Here is a 20,559-nt window from a genome sequence, read left to right as displayed (position 1 = left end):
AAAGTTTGCCATGTGCCATTACAGCATCTCTGCTGGTACTCTTAAAAGCAGTGCCGTTAAGGGGTTTTAAGATGGCAGAAGGAAATAATTTAGGGAGATGGATTTTGATGCACTGTTATAAATATAATATGTTTTTCAGCCCCATATTTCAAAGGAATGCTTTCTTCCCAACTTTTCTATGGTAATAGCGTATACAATAACCCTTATTCTCTGCTAGTGTTTTCTTCAAGATTCACATTTTTATGGTACCATATGAGCCAGAAAATTGATTGGCACTAACTGGTTATCAAACTGCATACTTACATTAGCAGGTTCTTGATTAGGTCTAAACCACCCATAAGTAACCTTTTCATGGTCTGCAATTCAAACCAGCATGAAGCCTGCTCATGGTCATTGCTGTGTAAGAGGAGCTGCTGATATCCTCTTCATGTGGGAAATGAGGAGAGAGAAATGTAAAGACACAGAAATCAGGACAGACCTATCATCTAGTGAAATATTTATATATATTTATATATATCATATGCCATGTACTCTATATATTGTGTTTATATATACACACACTGTATTATACTATATATAGTAAGTATACAGTATAGTTGTTATATATATATAGTAAGTATATATAGTATATTTATATTTTGAGATGGGAGCTCCCAGGCATTCTTTGTATATATACAGATATATATGCATGGGAGCTCATATCGCAAAACAAAGGGTAAGTTACCATTTCTTTTCCTTATATCAGCAGCTGAGAAATTGCCTAGATATAGTTACTCTTACATTAGTTAAATTCTTCAGCGCAGTTCACAAAAAATCTGTAGTATTATATGATTTGTCTTCTTATATTAATGTAAACTAATGCTGAAAATGGAAGGAAATGATAAAAGCAATTAGAGTTGTCCTGGAACTACAGAATTTCTAAAAAAAAAAAAGAAAAAAAAAAAAGAAGAAGAATTTATGGACGTAATGGTGCTTTTGGCAAACCTTGGAAAACAGGAACATGCTCTCCAGAATACACTGGATTCTTGTGAAATTTGGGTGAGACTGGAAGCACTGAGTATTGATTTACCTAGAACAAGGGAATCAGGGAGACTTGAGGAAAAACATTATTTTCTGGTTCTGTGGAAAAGCTTGACTCATGGATACTGTTACACTTGTATAATGCTGTAAATTCATCTGTTAAGGAAGAAATGACCTTTCGTAGCCAAGAAATCTGCCTTTCAGATAGGACTGGTTTTGCTGTCCTGTATCAAGTGCAGCTCAGAGAGGATATACCCCTGCTTATTCTTGAGACTGTCACCTACATGGGCAGTTTCTGGAGGAGGATCTTGCACTCTCTTCAAGTCACAGTTTCTCTTGGATCTGGAAATGTGCTTTTCAGATGCTCTGGCAATCCTTCTGCAAAATGTACAGGCTTTCTTTGAGTCTTTCCCTACTACCCACATCGATGGTGTTCATTTGTGGTGTTAATATATTCAAGTTGTCTCAATTTCCATCAGAGACATGGACTCCTATCAAGTCACCTTGCTCTTTTCATGAACTCCTTTCAGCTAGTCCTCTCTATTTGGATAGTGACACCAGAACCAAATACAAATTTTGGGGAGGGGGGGGCGGTTCTCGGAGCTGTACAGTGGAGGAGAGACCATTACAGCTGTGCTTTGTAATGATGCCTCCATATATGCAGCTCGTAATGCCATTGGCCTTGTTTTGCTGCCATATATCACTGAAAATTTATGTCTAATTTGCTCTTTGCTACCATCTATAAATTGCTTGTGGCATTACAGCCCTTCAGTTTCTCTCTTATTGAATATATCTTTGCATAGGTATGTATTTGAGGTTAATATTTCATTAATATAATTAATGGCATTCATTCTAGAGACTGGATTACATTGTCTGTTTAGAAATACAAAGTAGAAAATGTAGTGAAAAAATGTATTCTAGTAGAAAATTAGCATGTGTTTTGGAATGCAGACATGCTGTTTTGATTATTTTACATCCAAATACTGTGCAGAATACAATAAAATATGCAAAGCCATTTCATATTCTCAAATTTTCATTACGTTTTAAGTTGAAGCTTGCACTATTTTTTTTTTTCTTTTGTGTTTTCAAAGGAACTGGAAGAGCTCCGAAAGCAAGGTGAAATTATACCACAGCTAATGTCAGAATGTGAATCTGTATCTCAACAATTACAGGTACAGTTTAGCAATGAAATTAATTTTTAAAAATTTGATACATTTACTTTCTTTCTCATAACTATATGCCTTTCTCTGTTCAAAATTCAGTGTTTGAATGCAAAAGAGCTCCAGTTTGTCAAAACCAAAAATGCTAATTACATGCAAAATACACCATGCTCTTCCCAGCACAGGAGTATTTAAATAGCTCTGCTTCTTTGCCTTCCTGTTTGCAGAAATTGGTTTGCCTGGGATTGTGTTGCATCTATCTCCTGCAGATTCCGGGCTATCCTGTATCCCGTGTTTCTGCTGCTCTGAGCTTGTGGGGCCGCACCGCAGCCGTGTGTGTCAAGCAGCACTCCAAGACCTGCGGCTAATTGCCGCAGTGGCACCAGAGAAGGCTTTTTGGAAAGTAACAGACGAGTGTAGCTGCACACCACCAGGGAAAAAAGTCCACCTGAGGATGCATTGACATGCTGCATCATTCCTTTCCAGCAACAAACGGCTCGCTGTGGCTTGGTTTTGCACATGTGGCTCCTCTGCTGGGAGGTGCTCGCTCAGAGTGGAGCCCTGCCCCAGGCGGCAGCTGGGCTTTGGGCATCACTTGTTAAAGTCCAGGCTTGTGTAAATGCAATAAATTAGTACATGAAAGGAGAACAAATATAAGCAGTCTCATCAATGAAATAAAATCCAGTCCATCAAATAAGCCACTGCTCTGACAATCTAAACAATCTAAAATAATTTAGAAGGCTGCTCAGGAGTGAGTGCAGGTGCTGAAAATGGTGAAGATACGAATTTTGTTTCATTCAGTATGGTAAAGTAGTATGTCATCTATGGCTCTTGGTGAGAATAAGCATGTGCTTACACACATGAAGCAGAGAACAATAGGCAGAAGAGCTATCGAGAGGGGAAAATAATGGAATGAACTGCAGCAAGGGTAGTGTTACGTGGTTGCCCCATTCCTTGCCTGAGTGCTCACGCAAAGTGGAACTTAAAAAAAAACAACAAACCAAAAACAGATCCAAAACTGCTGAATAAAGAAATATGATTCCTCAGGCAGTGTTTTCTAAGCTTGTTTTTCAAGGTTAAACCACCATAGATAATTCTGTATGTAATTGGTGGCACAGTGTCTAATTCTGCAACTGTAGCAATGACAGAAATATATGCACAGTGCATGATTTAAATCCAGCTGAATTTTAAGATATCAACCAAATGACAAAATCTGATGCAAAGCATCTTTTCCAGTTAATCTGTGTCCTTTCCTGCGTGGGCTTTCTTTCCTTTTAATCTGACTAGCACATGGCGCTCGCTCACAGAGATGCTTGCGTTAATCAGTTTGCAGAAGTCGAAGCAAACTTTTACAGCCCAGCTGTCACTTGTTGCTTTACCCCATTAAATGCTGTTCATCCTTCTTCTCTATGATTCATCTTATTGTCTCTTTTGTCTTTAAGGCTGCTGAGAAAAAGAACAACGATCTTGAAGAGAAAGTCAGAACACTAAGGACAGAAGTTGAAGAGAGCAAACACAGGCAGACCAACCTTAAAACTGAATTAAAGAATTTTTTAGATGTACTAGATGGGAAGATAGATGAATTACATGATTTCCGACAAGGACTGTCTAAACTTGGGGTTGACAATTAGATGGCAATAGATTTTTTTGTAATCTAGGGTCTGGATGTTTGATGTTTTGTTGATCCCAAACATGTGTTTTACAAAATATAACTAGAATGTTCCACTTGTTTGCATTGTTTTTGTACATAGAGGCTGAAAATTTGCTGTGGGGGTTTTTTCGGGGTTTGTTTGTTTGTTTGTTTATTTTCCAAACCAATCGTGCTGCTCACTGAATTCTGTTGAGATTAGAAACTTTCTATATTGCTGCTCCAGCTTCGTGCGGTTGGGAATAGGTAGAGGGCTCTGTCTCAGGAATCTGGAACTAGATCTACCTTAAAATGAATATGCAGTTAGTTGTTGCAGGGAAATTTATATCTTTCTTAAGGGCTGTTGCAACCATAGAAACAGAAAACAAGTCTTTTTCTTGTCCGGACTATCAGCACTCCTAGCAACATCCAGTTTTATTCCTTGGTGGAGCAGTGAGAAGATTAGCTGGAGTTCCTGCAGTTTGTAAAATGTGCCTGTGATGAGCTGCAGTCAAGTGAATCACTTCACACAGATACCAGTATCTTTAGGGACCATGTCAATCAATCAGGCCTGATTTACTGAAAAAAAATCCAGTGGATTTTAGATAACCTCCAATACAGGTTGCATGTGCTTGCCTGGACCCATATAGCACAAAGTCAACGCTGTAAAAATGAATTTCAGCTCTTCAAGTCACGCATCTTACCCAGTAGGTGAGGACAGTTTCTCTTGCTTGGCAAGATCATCTCTCTTTGGCCTTCAATTTTGAACCCGTATAGTTCCATCATTATATGCATCTCTGAAAAGTGCCCACCGGAGTCTTGGGACCAGATATTTATTTTAAAAAGCGATACGTTGCTGGTTTGTACACAGGGCACCTGCTCCTCTGTGCAGATTGATTGCTGTTGATTAACTTCTGCAGTAGTGAAGAAGATGTTGGTCTGAAAAGCAATATAAGGTTACTTGAAGACGTTGCTCAGAAGCAAGTTTCTGCCCAGGAGACTGGCAGGGTCATGACCACACGAAATCAAAATCCTTTCCTATGATTTCTGTATTCTCACCTCGTGTATCTTTGACAGTAGGGTAGGAATTAGTCACCAAGTCACCAAGACTGTCCAAAAAAAAACCCCAACCCAAAAGGCAGAAATGCTGTTGTGTTCTTGAACTGATTATTCAGCAGCTCTAAATATGTTTTGAGAAATGCAAGTCCATACACTGGGCTCCAGTGAGAAGGAAGTTCACTTCATCACAGACAGGGATGTAAAAAGGGCCAGAGAGGAGAATTCAGCCCAAGTTTTGCTCTTGCCCCCAGGACTGCTTTCAGCTTCTTTCTCTTCTTTCTCCATAACCTGGTTTGAGAGTCTGTTTGCATGGGATCTGAATTAATTCAGGAAAGAACTTCTGTTTATGTGACATTATTATTTGCTTAATTCAGGTGAAAGCTTGGTTAAGCACCATGTTAGTGCATTCCATCGGTGACTGATATAAAACGATAGTGCTTTTTTTATTATTTAGGGGCTTTTTTCCTTTCTTGGCACATCTCAGTTATAAAAGTGACCTTTGAAAGAAAGGTGGGCTATAGACAAAACATCGATTGAATACCTTTTGCACATGGGTGTATAATCCCCATGCTGGAGAGAGGTTCTGTCTGCAATTGTCCCTTGAATTTTCATTTAATCTGTCACTGTTGCGTTATCTTCACTGCCTATTTTTTAGACTGGACTTTGTGTATTTTTGCTTTACTCCTTTTAAGCAACGGATGGGAAGCTGGGACCTTTTGTAACGATTACGACCATTTAAGTCTCTTCAAGAAAAATTGCTGTAGGCTGTTGATATTTAAAAATAAAAATAAAAATCAGGTACATAGCGTGTAGGCGTGTGAAAATTAGACTTTGCCACCGTGGAAGAGTCAACAGTTGCATAATGTGGGGTTAGATCAGACTTCTCAAAATTGAAAATGACGTCAGAAACTGTGTGTGGTTGTGCACAAGTAATCTCCATTTTTAGTCTTTTTATTTGATAGCAAGTCAGATGATAGACACCATCGTTTAACAGGCAGCTCATCCTACTTCTCCTCTCCTCCCATGCTGCTTCAGAGTTCCCGAACTGCAGCCAGTCCCTGCTTCAGCTGGGAACCAGGAGATAACAGCTAAGAGCTGCAAGCAATACAGGTAGTCAGGGCCCTCCTCGTCACAGTGGTTTATGGCTTTCACACCGAGGACCCTGCTCCATCTTCTGGTTCCTTTTTCCTGTTGAGCAGTCTCAGGGCTTCCTTCTTGGTTTTAATATAAAATATGATTTTTAACATGATTCTGGGTAGAGGGATGCAAAAGACTCTGTGAACAAGTTATTTTATTGGGGTTAATCCAGATCTTTCTTTCTGCTTTAGTCAGGTCTATCTCAGATCCAGTTCATTAGGAATGTATTAAGCCACTCTTAAACTGCAAGAAAAGCGTTTCTATGGGATTGCATCGATTTAACAGATGGAGTTTAATGCCGGCGCATTAAACCAGTGCATAGCTCTGACACAGGCGGTTATTTCTGCATGCTTCATGCCCACCAGAGGAACAATGGGGATGTCCTTAGAGAAATCCCTGCCCTGTCTCTTCTGGTCTTGCCCAAAATGTATGCTTTCCTTATCTGCTATTGCTCTGATGTTGAGCTGTGAGGGATGCCTGTACACAGCTATATGCTGTGGGAGACTCCATCCTTCAAGCATCCAAGGTCTTGCTATAATTACTTTCTTTCTCTCTTTTTCCTTCCCAACAGCAGTAAGTTGAGAGCTTCTATGTATAATCACTTAAAAACCTCCTACAAACTCCGCCTCTTTTAACCTTTCCCTCTCCTTGTATTTTTCCTTTTCAAAAGCCAAAAGCACGCTAGAAGAGGCGGTGCGTGCTCTCAGGAGTGTTTGGACACCAGCTGCAGCTCCCCTCTCCGGCCTGGCCCCATCGCTGCCGCAGGACTGGATCCCCATGCGCCTGCTGAGCGGGGACCGTCGGTGTCACACACGGCTTGTTCCCTGACACTCTGTGGTGGCCCAGCAATAACCCCTGCGTGCTGAACTGTGAGCCCCACGCTGCTCCTCAGGGACTCGTCCTGGCGTCGAAATGCCTCCTCCCTGCTGGCGGGAGCACCAGGGCGGCCAGCCTTCCCCACCAAGATGCCCGCACCATCCTACGGATGGATGTGTTCCTCCTTTCGTGCGCGTTAGGGATGTAGCCCTTTGCTGCGGGCACCCCGAGGCAGCACTCAGCTGGCAGCCACCCGCTTAGGGATGGCCCCAAACACTGCCGGGACCAAAAAATGCTCATCCCTGCCCAAGAGAGGGTCTACAGAGCTTGGTTTTGTTTGTTATTTAAATACAGTCCTGGGCAAACCCTGGTTTTTCCCCATGCGATCAGCAATGAAGTAGGTCATCGCTCCATTTCCGTCGAGCCTGAGCGGAGGTGTTTTATATGAGGTTGTAGATCTCACCTTGGGCAACCGTGGGTTCCCTTTCTGGGCACAGGTTTCTCCCTCTAAGTGGTTGACGGCAGGATCTATCCTACCTCAGTTACATGGTCTTTCGTTAATGAAGGTCTTGTGCTTGGCACTTCCCGTGCCGATACCTGCCAGCCGCGCCGCCGCGGATCCCACCACGCTGCCCATCCTGCTCGTCCGGCCCTGGTGACGTTGACAAGCTGGTGGCTCTGGGAGGAAAAAAATCTGTGCTGGCCTCTTGTGACGCCAGGTTAGAGAGTGTCTTGCTGCCTTCTGGGCTTTCTAGTGAGATGCTCCTTTGAGCTGGTGTTAGAGCTGCTGAATAATGGGGGTGGGGTGTTTTTTGGGGTAGCCAAAATGAGAAATAAAGAGGTCTACTTCGTATCAGCACAGAACATAAAAATATTCAGTGACATAAAAATACATGGAGAGAATGATTTTCAAGGGGAAAGAATGTTCCTTTGGATGTGTTATTTCACATTTTGGAAAATGACCTTAGCCTCAACTTTGGAATAAATTATTTCAAAATGAAAACTGAAACATTGTTTCACACCCCAAAATAAAATAGGTTAACCCTTTGCTTTTTTCCTATATTTGACTGAATCATTATTTGCTGATTTTGCCTCAACTTCACAAGTAGTTTTGTTTGGCCTAAAAGTGCATTTTCAGCAAAATTAGTACTTTCCAGTGTTCTTCTGTCTACATCTAATTGATGTCTCATTTACTAAGTGAGCTGACTGGAAGAAAACTGTTTTTTCTGTAAGAAATTCAGTGCCACCTCTCACTTTCTATATCCTAGCATTCAAAAGATGTGCTTTTTAAAAATATTTTTACACAGGGTACATCTGTGCCCGGAAAACAAATGTTCTTTAGACAATGCCTTTTTTTTGAGACAAACACTTTGTTTTCTGTGAGTGATTTAGGGTGAACACTTTTTTAAAGCTGCTCAGTGAATAAAGGAGAGTGGGAGGGGTTTCTGCTCTTCCTCCTTGCTGTCCCTACCGCTGCCATCACTTTCGAAGAGCATCAGCAAAGGCATTTGTGGTGCTAAGGCGAGCGCTCACCCTGTACTCATCCTGGGTTTGCTTGGTGGCTCGTCAGGCATGGGGAGACCATGTCCTCCTCTCAGCAGGGCACAAGTTGCCCACAGGCTTCTGCACTCTTCTTTACACTGTTTAATTTTATATTTTTTTTTTCCCCCAAGCCTTCATTTTCTCCCTTACTAATTTCTTGCCACCTTTGGCGCTTCATAAGTGACTGAAGAAAAATTCCCCATTACTGCCATTGCCTCATAGTGGTGGGAGCTACAAGACTGGGCTCTTCAATTAGGCTCTTCTGGATAGTTATCTCTGCAAAACCCTTCAAAGCATCAGTGGCTTGTAAGGAATATAGTGCTGTCTTCCTGAGCCTATGGATTAACAAAGATAAAACTGCTATCAGGATTAAATGCCCTGCTCGGCTTAGTGTGTGACTGATGTTAAATCCGAAGGGAAGGGGTGTAAGGGGGAATCAGCAGCAGCAGCAGCTAATTTTGATGATCGTTTCAGCAGAAGCTTTGGTGAAGTCTGCGCTCTGCCCACAAGCTGTGGATGTGCCAAAGGTCTAGGATGGCTGCACTGATCCGTCAGCTCACCCGCCTTTGTCCGGGCAGTTCTGGGCTTGTCAAGCCCGTAGATATCAAAAAGTCCTCAGCATATCACAAAGGTGGCAATGTGAGGGTTGGAAGGCGAATGTCCACACACGCACACAGAGCTGAGCAGCACGAGAGCACTGCAGCAACGGTGGGCTGGCAGGGTCTGGTTGTGGGCATGATTTAGCAACAGTAAGACACAGAGCTACCCTAAGGTAATTTTTCTTTCCCCGGATCATGTTGAACAAGCACCTGTGTGTCAAGCAAAGCAATACGTAGCCACAAGACATTTAATCCAGACGCACCTCCAGACGGAGAGCCCCGGCTGGCTGACACAGCCTGGCTGGGGATGCCGCCCCTGGAGTCCTCGCCCCCGGGAGCTCGGCGGTGCTTTAGGCACAGTATTAGAATATAAACTTGAGAGTTACATGAAGTTTGCATGTCTTAAATACCATTCTTTGTGGTAAATGATAAGGTACCTGAAGTGAAATACAGGGTCAGGAGGTGAAAGATAAATGTGACGAAGGTGCTTCCCAAATGAGGGCTCTCCTGCAGGCTGCAGGCAGAGGTGGTCCTGGCCAGGAGGGCTTTGCTTGAATCCCTGGGGGATGTTGGATGTCTAACCTGTTTGACTTTCTACTGTGTTTTGTCTTAGCTCTTCTTTTTTTTTTTTTTTTTATTTTTTTTTTATAACAGATATTCTAAACGTAACAGTCTTCAGATGAAGGTGCCTATACCTCCAAAAATTTTATATGCATGTTTTGAAATAGATTTCTTTTTCCTTTCTGGTCATTTAGTTACCTAATAATAATGCTACATACAAGAAAGGCACTTGACAAAAATCTGTCTGCTGTTGTATTTTTGTTTGGGTTGGTTTGGGGTTTTTTTTTAACACTGGTCAGCAATAATTATTTTAGCCATATACTAGCTAAAAAGACTGATAATGTAAGATTTGTGAACTAAGCTTCTAAGTTTGCAGTACACTGATCAACTTGGGTATGTGAAGAGGGAGCTATGCTCAATAAAAGAGTATTTTGCAGCATTTAGATATTTTCATTTAATTGCCTAATAGTGATCATGAACATAATACTCTATAAAACTCATCATGAATGACAAACAAAGCACATCATTTTTAACATGAATATATCCCTTGTAGTTGAAAGTTCTGAGAGTGTTTTAGTGTGGTCTGCTATACCAAAATATTTAGATTATTATGGGATTTTAGTACTAAAGATAAACATACACCCTGTTTTTACTGTTTCAAGTAAAGTTTAGTGAATGAATGACAATTTGTCGATATACAACTGTGGGAAAACACTGCAGTGCTCTAAATGTATATTTTTATTTGGGTTTATTATATTTAGTATACGGTTTAATGAAAACTGAAGTGTTTACTACAGTTGGATTGTTGTAAAAACATCTTACCTCGTCATTTTGTCTGCTGTGAAAAAGTACTTTCCTCCTCTTCTTTTCTTTTCTTGGTTTTTTTTCCAAATTGACCATAGACAGTCAATGTTAACATTTAGACTCCTAGTAGCAGTAAATGCTGGGTTTTATATATATATAAAAGGAAAATTTGATTTTTTTCTTTATGAACTTATTATATAACTTTGTGATTTTTATCTGATTTTATTGTAACATAAAGTTGTTTTATGTAAAAATATATAGTTTAAGTAAAATCTCTTGTCTCTCTGTCTTCATTGACTTTGGAAAGTGAGCATCCTTGTGGCTGCGAATCTGAACTCAAGGTAAAGCTGTCCTTTGATAAGAACGTGGTTTTGATCTATACCTGTGGTATAGTGCCTTAGATTAGATAATCTTAACTCTTTTTCAGGAGGTGGAGCTTTAAAATGTTTGTCTTGCTTCACTTTATACGGTTAGTACATCCGGAGGGGAGTGCAGGATTGGGGCAGGTACATACATAACTGAACTGGAAAACTAGTATCTAGAAATATTTTGGTGTGAAATTTTGGACTTACTGCATGCTGAGCAAGGCCTGTCACTAGGAGAAGGCTTTTTGCCACCCTGTTTAGGGAATGCTCAGGACCAAAAACCCTCTTGTGATTCCTGCAATTGATGTAGCAGCCCCTGGAGGCAGCTGGAGCTGGTATTTTCTCTGGAGGAACTACCTAGGACTCAGAAGTAACCCTCTGTGTTGAAACTAGAGATGTTTTGACACCAGTCTATCATCTCCTGCATCAGCAAATAGCGGTTAATAAGAACCCTCTCAGAAGAGACTGTTTCCCAAGGTCCCTGCTGGTGTCCAGCCACACAGTCGCCAATCAACAGCGCATCCCTGGTAGGCGACGACGCTGAAGTCCATCTACAGACGGTACGAAATGATGTTCTCAGCACCATCGTATTCGTCGTACAGAAGCAGGGTTTGCTGTCTTTGCGCCAAACCAGGCTTCCCCAAAGGAAGTAAGAAGGTTTGAAGACTGTTACACGGCTGAGGCTCGTTGTGCCTTTGTTACTCTGGGCTACAAGGCTGCAAATGTCAGCTTCGGGGTGAGCGAGAAACACGTCTGCCACTGACCTTTCATCAGAGCTCTTCTACCGTCAATAGCTCTGACAAGCAGTTCGGCAAATTCTGGCAGTCCCTGAATAACCAGTAGCTATAAAGGCAGCTTATATGTACTTTAGTAAAATGCAAGTAATGGTCGCTAATTCTTAGCAAAAAAAGCATTTATCTATTTGGATTTGCATAATTATAAAGCTTAGTATAACAGCAGTACCTGTGTGTACATCCCATCACCTACAGTTATCAGAAACGAGCCTCATTCTCCTGTTACCGAACAAGCTGATGATCCCGCAGTATGCATTTCCATTTATTAGCGTTAGCAGCCCTCTCCAGTCATGCATGGGGAAGTGCCTCGTGCCACCAGTCATGTAGAGGTGCCTGTTCAGTACAGGCTCGTCTGACACTTCTGTAGGCTAATCACCTCATTAAGTCCAGGATATATTTTTAGCATCGAGAAAGTCACCGGTCTGTGTGAACGGCTGTTCCTCACCAGCTGTTCATAACCCAGGTGACCAGCGTTTCCAAAAGAATCAGCCTGGTCCGGGAGCCGCGATGAGTGATGCTGCTGACAGGGAAATCTGCTGCTGCCTGTCTGTGATCCCTTAATTTTCACGTTTGAGTGGATTCATATCAGAAAGCTGTAGGGAGCCTCCTCAATGGGGTGTGTACTTCTGCAGGTACCCATTAAACAGCGTTTTACCTAGCTGCGTGATACTGAGCTGTGCTGTGCCACCTTGGGATGTCTGATGAAAATATGAGCTAAAGTGAGATAAAGTTTAAGTTTAATGTTTGACACCGAAGCAGACAAACGACCCTATAATATGTACTCCTTTTGGTTAGCTTGTATTCCTTCAACAGCGTAGGAAAAGCTAGGCCCCGATTTTCTTCCTTTTGGAGGGAAAAAACCCCACCACACCACCATGGGGGAGGCCTGCATAAAAGCAGTATAGTGGGTGAGCTCCCTGAGCAGGAGCAGGCTTGCTCTCTCTGTAACACGTGTAACTGGTGACAGGGCTGAACTTACATAAAATTCAACGTTATTCTGTCCCACGCACTCCAAATGCTTTTAATGTTCCGCTCTTTTCATCTAAAGGCATGTCTGCACCAACAAGGGAAGGAAAAAGAATATGTTAATTATATATTATTCTCTTAACTGTCTCCCCACTTCCTAGAAGACTTGAGCATTTATACACAAATCCACTGATACATACAGAAACGTGCGTACATTTTCTTTGGTTTCTTTTTACCTCCTAAAAACTATCCAAAAGCTTGTAAATCATTTTTAATGACTTACAACATTAAATATCCTTTACACAATCAGCATTGCCAGCCAGAGCAGAACAGCAGCATCAGTGAGTCTAACACATACCAGGCTAACCTTCTCCCGTGAACAACTGAAATGTGTATGTTAGGTATAAAAATATGGCAGTAGCAGCTGAAAAAGTAAAGTCAGGCAATGAATGTAGCTCAGACTCTGACGTGCAGCAGTGGTGCAGCCGTGCTTCGGCCACTGAACTGACTGGAGCAAAGTCCAACCAGCCTTCAAAAGTGGGAAAAAAATACCCTGCCAGGTGCACTGCCAGGTTTGATTTCAGTGAGCAATGCTAAAAAACGGCCGTCCAAAGACTCATAAAGTAGCTCTGCAAAAGCCGTGCCAGTAACCCTCAACGCAACTTTCCGTTTTATCATTTAACACGCGTCAGAGTAGCGCCGCCATGTAGCTGTCCCAGGCTGTGAAGATCTGAGACCTGGTGAATTTTAAAAGCTTGGCTAACCTTTGCAAGGCAAACATCTCCGATCTTATTGCAATAACGCATGGCTGGGAACATTTGACAGATCATGGCAGCCGAGTGGTACTTAACTCTGGCCTCTGCCTGATAATTTTTCAGAGACAGATCTCCGTCCTGTGAAATTCCCTTTGGGTCTTAACACTTTCCTTGGAAATTGAATATGTTTCAATAACTTTTCGGAACAGTTAGATCTTCTCAGAAGCACCGTCTGAAATTAAATGATCTCTAGAGGGAAAACTGCAGGCTTTCATTTGGGTTGAAAATAAGAGATCTTTGTGTCTCAATATGGGGCCCAGCTTCTGGCTTTAAGGCTGGTACCCCAAGCGTACAGGCACAGCAGTTAGACACATTTTACCGAATCAGTCCTCCTCTAGCAGAGCTTTGGGGACCTACTGTTCTCCACCGTAAAGTGCAACTCTTCATAAACACGTACATCCCTGTGTTGATGTGCAACGGTGGTTTGTATCCAGGATCCCAGAGCTAAGCCCCACGCAGCTTTCTGGGACCGTGCTTCCACGCGTGGCTGGATGCTGCAGTCTGAGTGAGTCTGAATGCCCTGAACAACGTTTCTTGACAACGGTTTGCATCTAATTAGTCAAATTTATGAGCAGATACATCTATTGGTACATGAAGCACATTGATTTGAGTATTTTTGTTTTCCTTTCATGTCCTCTTCATTCATTAGTACTGGCAGTCCATGAAAAAGAAATCTGTGGCTGCTGTAATCAAAAGAGATTGAGCTCTTGCTTTTCTCCCAACATTCCATCATTGAATATGATTTGTTGCATGTGCCCTGGATTGTGCTTAATGTGTGCTGGCTGGAGGGAATTCAGATGTTCACGGAATTATAAATAATACCAGCATAGGCAACCTTTTTGCATTATCATGTCACACTGAAGTGTATCAGTTTTCAAAGCTATTTTCTTTTAGGCTTTTGCTATTTATTTCGTTGCTACCATTAGCTGTGGTTTTCATTTTTCTGTGGATGTAGGTTTGCACTGTTCATTAGCCTGGAGATGAATGATGCAAAATGAGATTCTGGAGTTCCCTGAAGAGCAAAGAACCTAGGAAAGAAACAAAGTATTTATATCTTTCAAATCCCACCTATCTATAGCAGAGTTGGGTGCATTTGTAAAGATAATCCCTGGCCCTGAGACCTGAGAAATTGCAGTGATTCACTTTCCCCTTAGGCTGCAGAGGTCCCACCGTCATCAGCACAGTCATTTCAGTGGGAGGGGAATGGCTTTAGGACAGGGATGAGAGATACAAGAATGCTGTTTAAAAAACAAGAAGGAAAAGAAGCATGGATGCATTGCACTGCAGCCTAGCTCTTCTAAATCATGGGGTTTAATATTTTGTATGCCTTATTGGTTCAAATGAAAAACAGCCAGGGTCTGTATCCTGGTCCCTCTGTAAGGCGAGATGCAGCATCCCTTGGCAACCCACAGCTGCAGCTGCCCTACCTTTGTATCTTGTAACTGGGTACTGGAGACAGAAGGTGAAACCCCTGACCTGCAGAGGGTTTTGAACAAACTCTGGACAATTTTCTTCAGGTATGGTTGCTGTAACGGATTTGATTTTTTTTTTATACTTTCTGGATAAACCAGCATTGCTGATCACAGTTAGCTCTTCTTTAGAAAAGAAATATAAAGACGTGGATAGGCTATTATTGACGTACAACTCCTTGTTTCCCTGTGTGAGAAATACATACAAAAGCCAACACTAGCACTGATGGGAGTGTGCAAACAAGGACGAGGAGCACAGAGTTTCAGCAGATTAATTTGGGCTGCCCTTGTCTTGCGGACTGGCTTATTTTGTGCAAAATGTGGAGCAGTACTGGCATGCCTCATCCAGAAGCCTCCTTTGGGTCACGCCAGGTGACTGCGGTGGATGCCGGCAGGCTCAGCAGACCCATGTCACAGGAACACATTGCTCGTCATTAGATGCCTGCTTCACCTCTGGTCCAGATGTCTCCTTGCCCATTTAAAGCTCATTATAGATATACAGATGACTGCAGCCTTGCTAGACTGTCATTTGCATCGCCCTGGGGAATACTGCCGCTGTTGCTGGCAGTCATCCCACAGGGATGGAGGCTGGTCCACAGAGGCAGCCCCGTTTCTGCCGCTGAGTACGGCATGGGGAAACCCTGCCCTTAGGGGAGCAGGCAGCTGCCTTGCGTGCAGGCAGAAGCACCAGCGCTCACTGGTGAGCAATGCCAGGAAGGACCAGGAGCATCTCACACACACAGGCTGCGTCTCCCCGGCATGCAGCCCTTTTCCACGCAGCAGATGCTTCCCGGAGCATCTACATGGGCAAAGTGCTCCTTTCGGCACAGCAGACAAGATGCACTTCTGCTTCAGCACTCTGTGTGCCTGTGCGCTCATGCACACTTTGTGGTATTTTTATTCCAAAATAGTGGGCCTGCCGGCTCGAGAGGAAGGGGACGGAGCAGATCGCTCTGTGTAGGCTGGGGGAAGCGTAGGCACTTGATCCTATTTTGCCGTCACTTCTGCTTCTCAGGAAGAGACTGTGGGAAGGGCAGTGACTCACTTGGTGATGAATAGTGATTCGAGCACATCTCCAGGAGTGGGACAGATTCATTTTGTCACCCCCAGTGTCTGCACTGCCCACTGCCTGGGTGCCGAGACGCACAGATACCATGCTGCTGGTGTCGGAGCTGGCTACCTTTCAACCCCTTCTCGGTAAGAAGAGGATGGAAATAGGGCGCGGAGCAGAGGCTGCTGCTGGCTCCCAGAGAAATACCTTTTGGTTATGCAGAGACGCCAATGGGATGGTGTTTAGACTATTGCCTTGAGACAGAAGGGAGCTGCAAATGTCTTTATGACGCTAAGAGTGATTACCCGACTCTTTCAAGTGGGGCTAAACCCAGGCGGACGCTGCGTTTCCTCCCCAAGCTGCAGCCTGGCCAGCATTTCCCCACACTGCTCGCCCTTTGGCTACTAGCAGGGTAGCAGTGTATGTTGCTGTGGGGTGGGGGACGCATGTGCTCCCTTTCCGTTGGGATGCCCTTGTTCAGGGCTGGCCCTGAGCTGCAGCCCCACAACCCCACTGAGCTGCAGGCAGCTGCCCAGGGAGGCTGCTTTTCGCCCCTGTCCCCTGAGCTGGCTTGCTGGGGATCTGGGGCAGGAGGGGGATCGCGTGGAAAATGAGCGACTGTAGTTTTGCTAAATATATATTCTGAGCAGTTTGTGTCTCATTCTTACTGCCAGAGCAATGATGTGCTAAAGACGGCTTGTTTTACAAAGCATTTTCACAAGTAGCTGAGCTGTTAATGTCACTGCTACCTGAGCAGATTTAATTGTGCTGCTGCTTGCTTTCAGCTTAGTATGACATGCTGAGAATGAAAATCACATACCTTTTTGCCAGGAAAAAAATGTCATGTTCTGGAGCAGTTTTGAGTGTGTGTTTCCCCCAGGGATGCATTCACATATTGTTCTGAGCTGCTTTTGCTGCCAAGGTTTGCTGCAGCATTTATTAAGAGATGCCTTCAACACCATTCACTTTTTATGATCCCCACAGGTTTAATTGAAACGCTGTGTCCCTCTTTCCTACAAATATCACGTTATTATGGCATGTAGTGTGCAGATGTGCTCTCGGATGCAAACAGGAAGTTTTGGAATTAAAACCATGCTTGTCAAGAGAGAGCACGCATAGCCTTAAACCTCATTTTCTCCAAAGGGTGCACACTCTCATCTATTAACCTCTTCTTTGTAGAGGAGGACTGAAAAAAGCAGCTTTTTGTTAGTCATAATTAATGCCTTCATACCGATCCTCTTTGTCCCTCTTGCTCCTGATGTCCTGGCGTACATATGCACCTTTCTTATTTTAAGGGATAAAAGAAGGGAGTGGAAGTAATCAAAGGACGGATCGTGGGCGCTGGCTTGCAAACCTTCCCAAGCACCGCTTCAAGCCGAGGCACGTTCGATAGTCCCCGTAGTCCCACAGGGTTTCTGTGGCCTGTTGGACACGAGGGGCAGCAGGAGGCTGGTGGTGGCTGCACAGCAGCGGTGGCACCACTGGGGTTTCAGCCCTGGCCCGGGTGGGCTGGCAGGGCGGCAAGCAGCACTCTCACCTCGCCTGGGACAAGAGACACCCCTGTGCCGGCTCCTCTGCAAGGGGCAGAGGAGAAAAGGCCCTGTAAAGACCAGGTTAAACCTTGATTTTTGGTAGAAACAGAAATTTAGTGGTGTATTCTTCTCGGTTTTAACAGGAAGGCAGAGAAAGGCAAATGCCTGCAGCATTTGGGCACAGTGAGGCTTGCACAGGCGAGCAGGCTGCTCGTGCAGCACGCCTGCCTCTTTCAACCGTGCGTCTTGGAAAACAGCCAGGGAGAAGGAGGAGCATGTGCTTTGAATGGAGATAGGCTTTGGAGTTTTTAACGCAATTTGATATAAGGTGAAGTACTTTTATAGCGTGTTTACAGCTCTCTGTATATAGAAATGCCTGCAGTTCCCATGCACTGGTGGTGAGGACCAGGCATCTCCCAGCTCCAGGCACATTCCCCGTCCCTTGTGCAAACAGCAGTAACTCCATGACCTGCTGATGGGGTGAGTTGTTGCCTGTTGCTGAGAAACCCAGAGGGGAGGACAGGATATCTTTGTGCAAGCATGTTATATAAATCAGGATCAATTTCCAAACATTATTAAATTAATTCAAAGACTCTCTTTGGATGTGCATGAGTGAAGTCACTTACTTGCTCAAGCCCCTGTAAAATCAGTCTGGATCACTTCGGGGTGTTCACACTCCGACTTGATTTTCTTGATTTATTACCATTTTGCAGGGAAAAAAAAGTCAGTATCCAGCTCGTGAGTCAGGCCTGTGTGCTGAACTGGGGCGTTAGTTATAGAGCAGCTTCATAAATCCCAAAAAGTGTCACATCAACAGAAATGCTGACAAATCCATAGCTGTACTGGCATTACCAGCTATGGCCACGGTGCTCCACACACCAGGTAACACTGCCGCGACTCCTCTCTTGCTGTGATCAAAGCGCCGGGATTTCAAAGTGAAATTCTTCTAGTCAGACCAAGTAGTCTTTGAATGCATTAACTTTAAACCTCCCTAGAAATACCGGCAGCTGCTGTCTGGACTGCCCACATCATAGTTAGAGAGATCACAAGCCACGACGGCAATACTGATTTATAGAAATTGATCTCTTTACTTCATTACCAGGCTTTCCAGCAAATCTGTGCGTTATTAACTCTTTAAAGCCAGACAACTATTTTTTCAGTTTAAACAAATCAACCTCTGCAGCTGGACAGTCAGGGCAGACTATTTCCACTGAGGGATTAATTTACTAGCCCAGGGTGAGATAATTTAAGAAGGGTATTAAAAGTCAAAAAGCTGTCACAGCAGTTTTGCAGGTTAATACTAATCTAGTCCAGTAGAGCTGGTCACCACAGAGCCAGCCTGCCGCTCCAGTTTCTCCCATTTTGTCTATCAGCCCTTGCACGTTGCTGAAAGCACGTGGCACCAGCAGCTGCCCTGAACCTGCTGGAGCATGCCAAGGTGGGAAGGCGACTGCTGAAGCCTGAGTTCAAATCCAGATTAAGGCCTCTCTCCTCTTGACGCTTGCGGGTGGCTTCTCTTGAGTGTCCCATCAACCTGGGGAAAATCAGCCTCAGGGCACCAGGGCCATTTCCTACCCACTATTCCTTCCACAGCCCAGTGCTGGCTGCACAGGACAGGTCATAGTCACAGAGAGCCAGAAGAGAAACCTGAGGGTGATTCGGTAAGGTTTTTTTCAGTTGTCTTAGATTCGGGCATCTCTCAGGAAACAAGCTGTGGCATCCCCCGTGGAGCAAACTGCACCTCCAAGCAGTACAACGATGAGCTCGCATGCATCCTCTGGCCACAGGCTGCAAACCTCTCCCTGCCGCAGCGAGCCGGCAATACCAACACCACCTCGGGGCGGATTTGTCTAACCTGCTTTTAAAGATTTCCAGTGACAGAAACTCCACCGCCTTCCCAGGCAATCTGTCCCTGCACCTCTCTGCTCTCACTGTTTCTTAGAAAGGTTTCCCTACTGTTACCCTGAACCCTTCCAGCTATAATTTAAGCCCCTTCTCTCCCTGTGAACACACAGAACAAATTGCTCCGCTCCTCTTTGCAGCAGGCTCTCGTGAGTTTGAGAACTGCTCTCACCTTCTCTTCTTTAGGCTAATGCCAGTGCTTTTGGTGTTTTCCCTGGTCACGTTTCTGACGTCCAGGAGCGTTGGTGCTCCAGCAGCTGCCTCTCGCCAGGAGCTGCGCCCATGGGCATGGATGAGACCCACCGCCGGCTCCCGGAGTCACAGCTATGCAAGGGCTGCTCTGCATCCTGGGAGCCCTGTTCGCATCAGGGCACATCTCTGCTGAGAGGCATCCTTTAAATTTTTGTAGTGAACCAGGCGGTGAGGATATTTGATAGAGGTGAAATCTTCCACACCAACCAGAAAATTGCTGTGGCACGTTTTCCACAGAGCAGGCCTGTTGGCCATACAGCAAATGAAGCGGACTTCAGAAAACAGGTGGTTTCAGATGGTTTCTGAGTGGGCTTTTAAGGACATTTTTCAGCCTGGGATGTAGAGAGCTCTGTTGAACACCTGAGATCAGCCGCCAGCTGAGCTTCAGGCACAGTTACGAAAGAAAACTCTAGGTAGGGGAAATCACTGTCCAGTGTCACTGCCTCTCCCGGGTAAAATTGCTGCTGTTAGACACACAAAAGCTGCAAGATTTGTTGGAGAAATTGCAACTCGCTTATTCTCTGCATACTTTAAACGGCTGCATTTAACTTCCTAGCACTGTAGCTGAGAATTCAACCATAGTAATAAAACAGCAAAAGGCTCTACCCAGGACTCTGAGCTGCCATTTGGCAGGAGGGACCAGCCTCTGCGCCCTTTGGCTCAGCTTTAAATAACCGCACCACTAAAGGGCACAGCCTGTGCGAGGGCAGCTCTCAGCCCCAGCACCAGCCCCCTCCACCCTCCCCGTGCCGCTCCCCAAGCCTGGCCAACCACCTCCTCTGCCCAGGGTATCCTTGGGGAAGACACCTCCACTCGAAGATTTTGTCCTCAGTGCCAGTCTACGGGAAGCATTCAGCGGTTGATATGCTGAAGTCTGAGTGTGCAATAAATTTGCCCCTGCTCCCCCCGCAAGTTCAGCATGGCCCTTGTGCCCAGGTCGAGCTCAGGGGTCAGCAGGGTGGTGCGCACCCATTGTGGCATCATGCCCGCCAGCTCCCCTCTGCAGATATCACATCAGAAGCGTTGAGTAAGAACTGACCTGGGCTGCTGCTGCCGTTGCCGCTTTTATCTCTGGTTTGATGGCAGTG

General features: G+C 44.4%; 1 protein-coding gene across 2 annotated transcripts in view; it reads left to right on the top strand.

The window, feature by feature from the left end:
- HOMER2 (homer scaffold protein 2) overlaps positions 1–8,463 on the top strand; it is a 65,904-nt gene extending 57,441 nt beyond the window's left edge. For both annotated transcript variants that reach the window (XM_049812557.1, XM_049812558.1), the window contains 2 exons: positions 2,112–2,192; positions 3,623–8,463. In XM_049812557.1, the coding sequence (XP_049668514.1) occupies positions 2,112–2,192; positions 3,623–3,811 (270 nt within the window). In that variant the 3' untranslated portion in view covers positions 3,812–8,463. The remainder of the gene's footprint in view (positions 1–2,111; positions 2,193–3,622) is intronic.
- Positions 8,464–20,559: the final 12,096 nt, after the last annotated feature.

Source organism: Accipiter gentilis, chromosome 10 (assembly GCF_929443795.1).
Source record: "Accipiter gentilis chromosome 10, bAccGen1.1, whole genome shotgun sequence".
Lineage (NCBI taxonomy): Eukaryota > Metazoa > Chordata > Aves > Accipitriformes > Accipitridae > Astur > Astur gentilis.
Note: the sequence above shows the minus strand (reverse complement) of the source record. Positions and strands in the feature narration are given on the sequence as shown.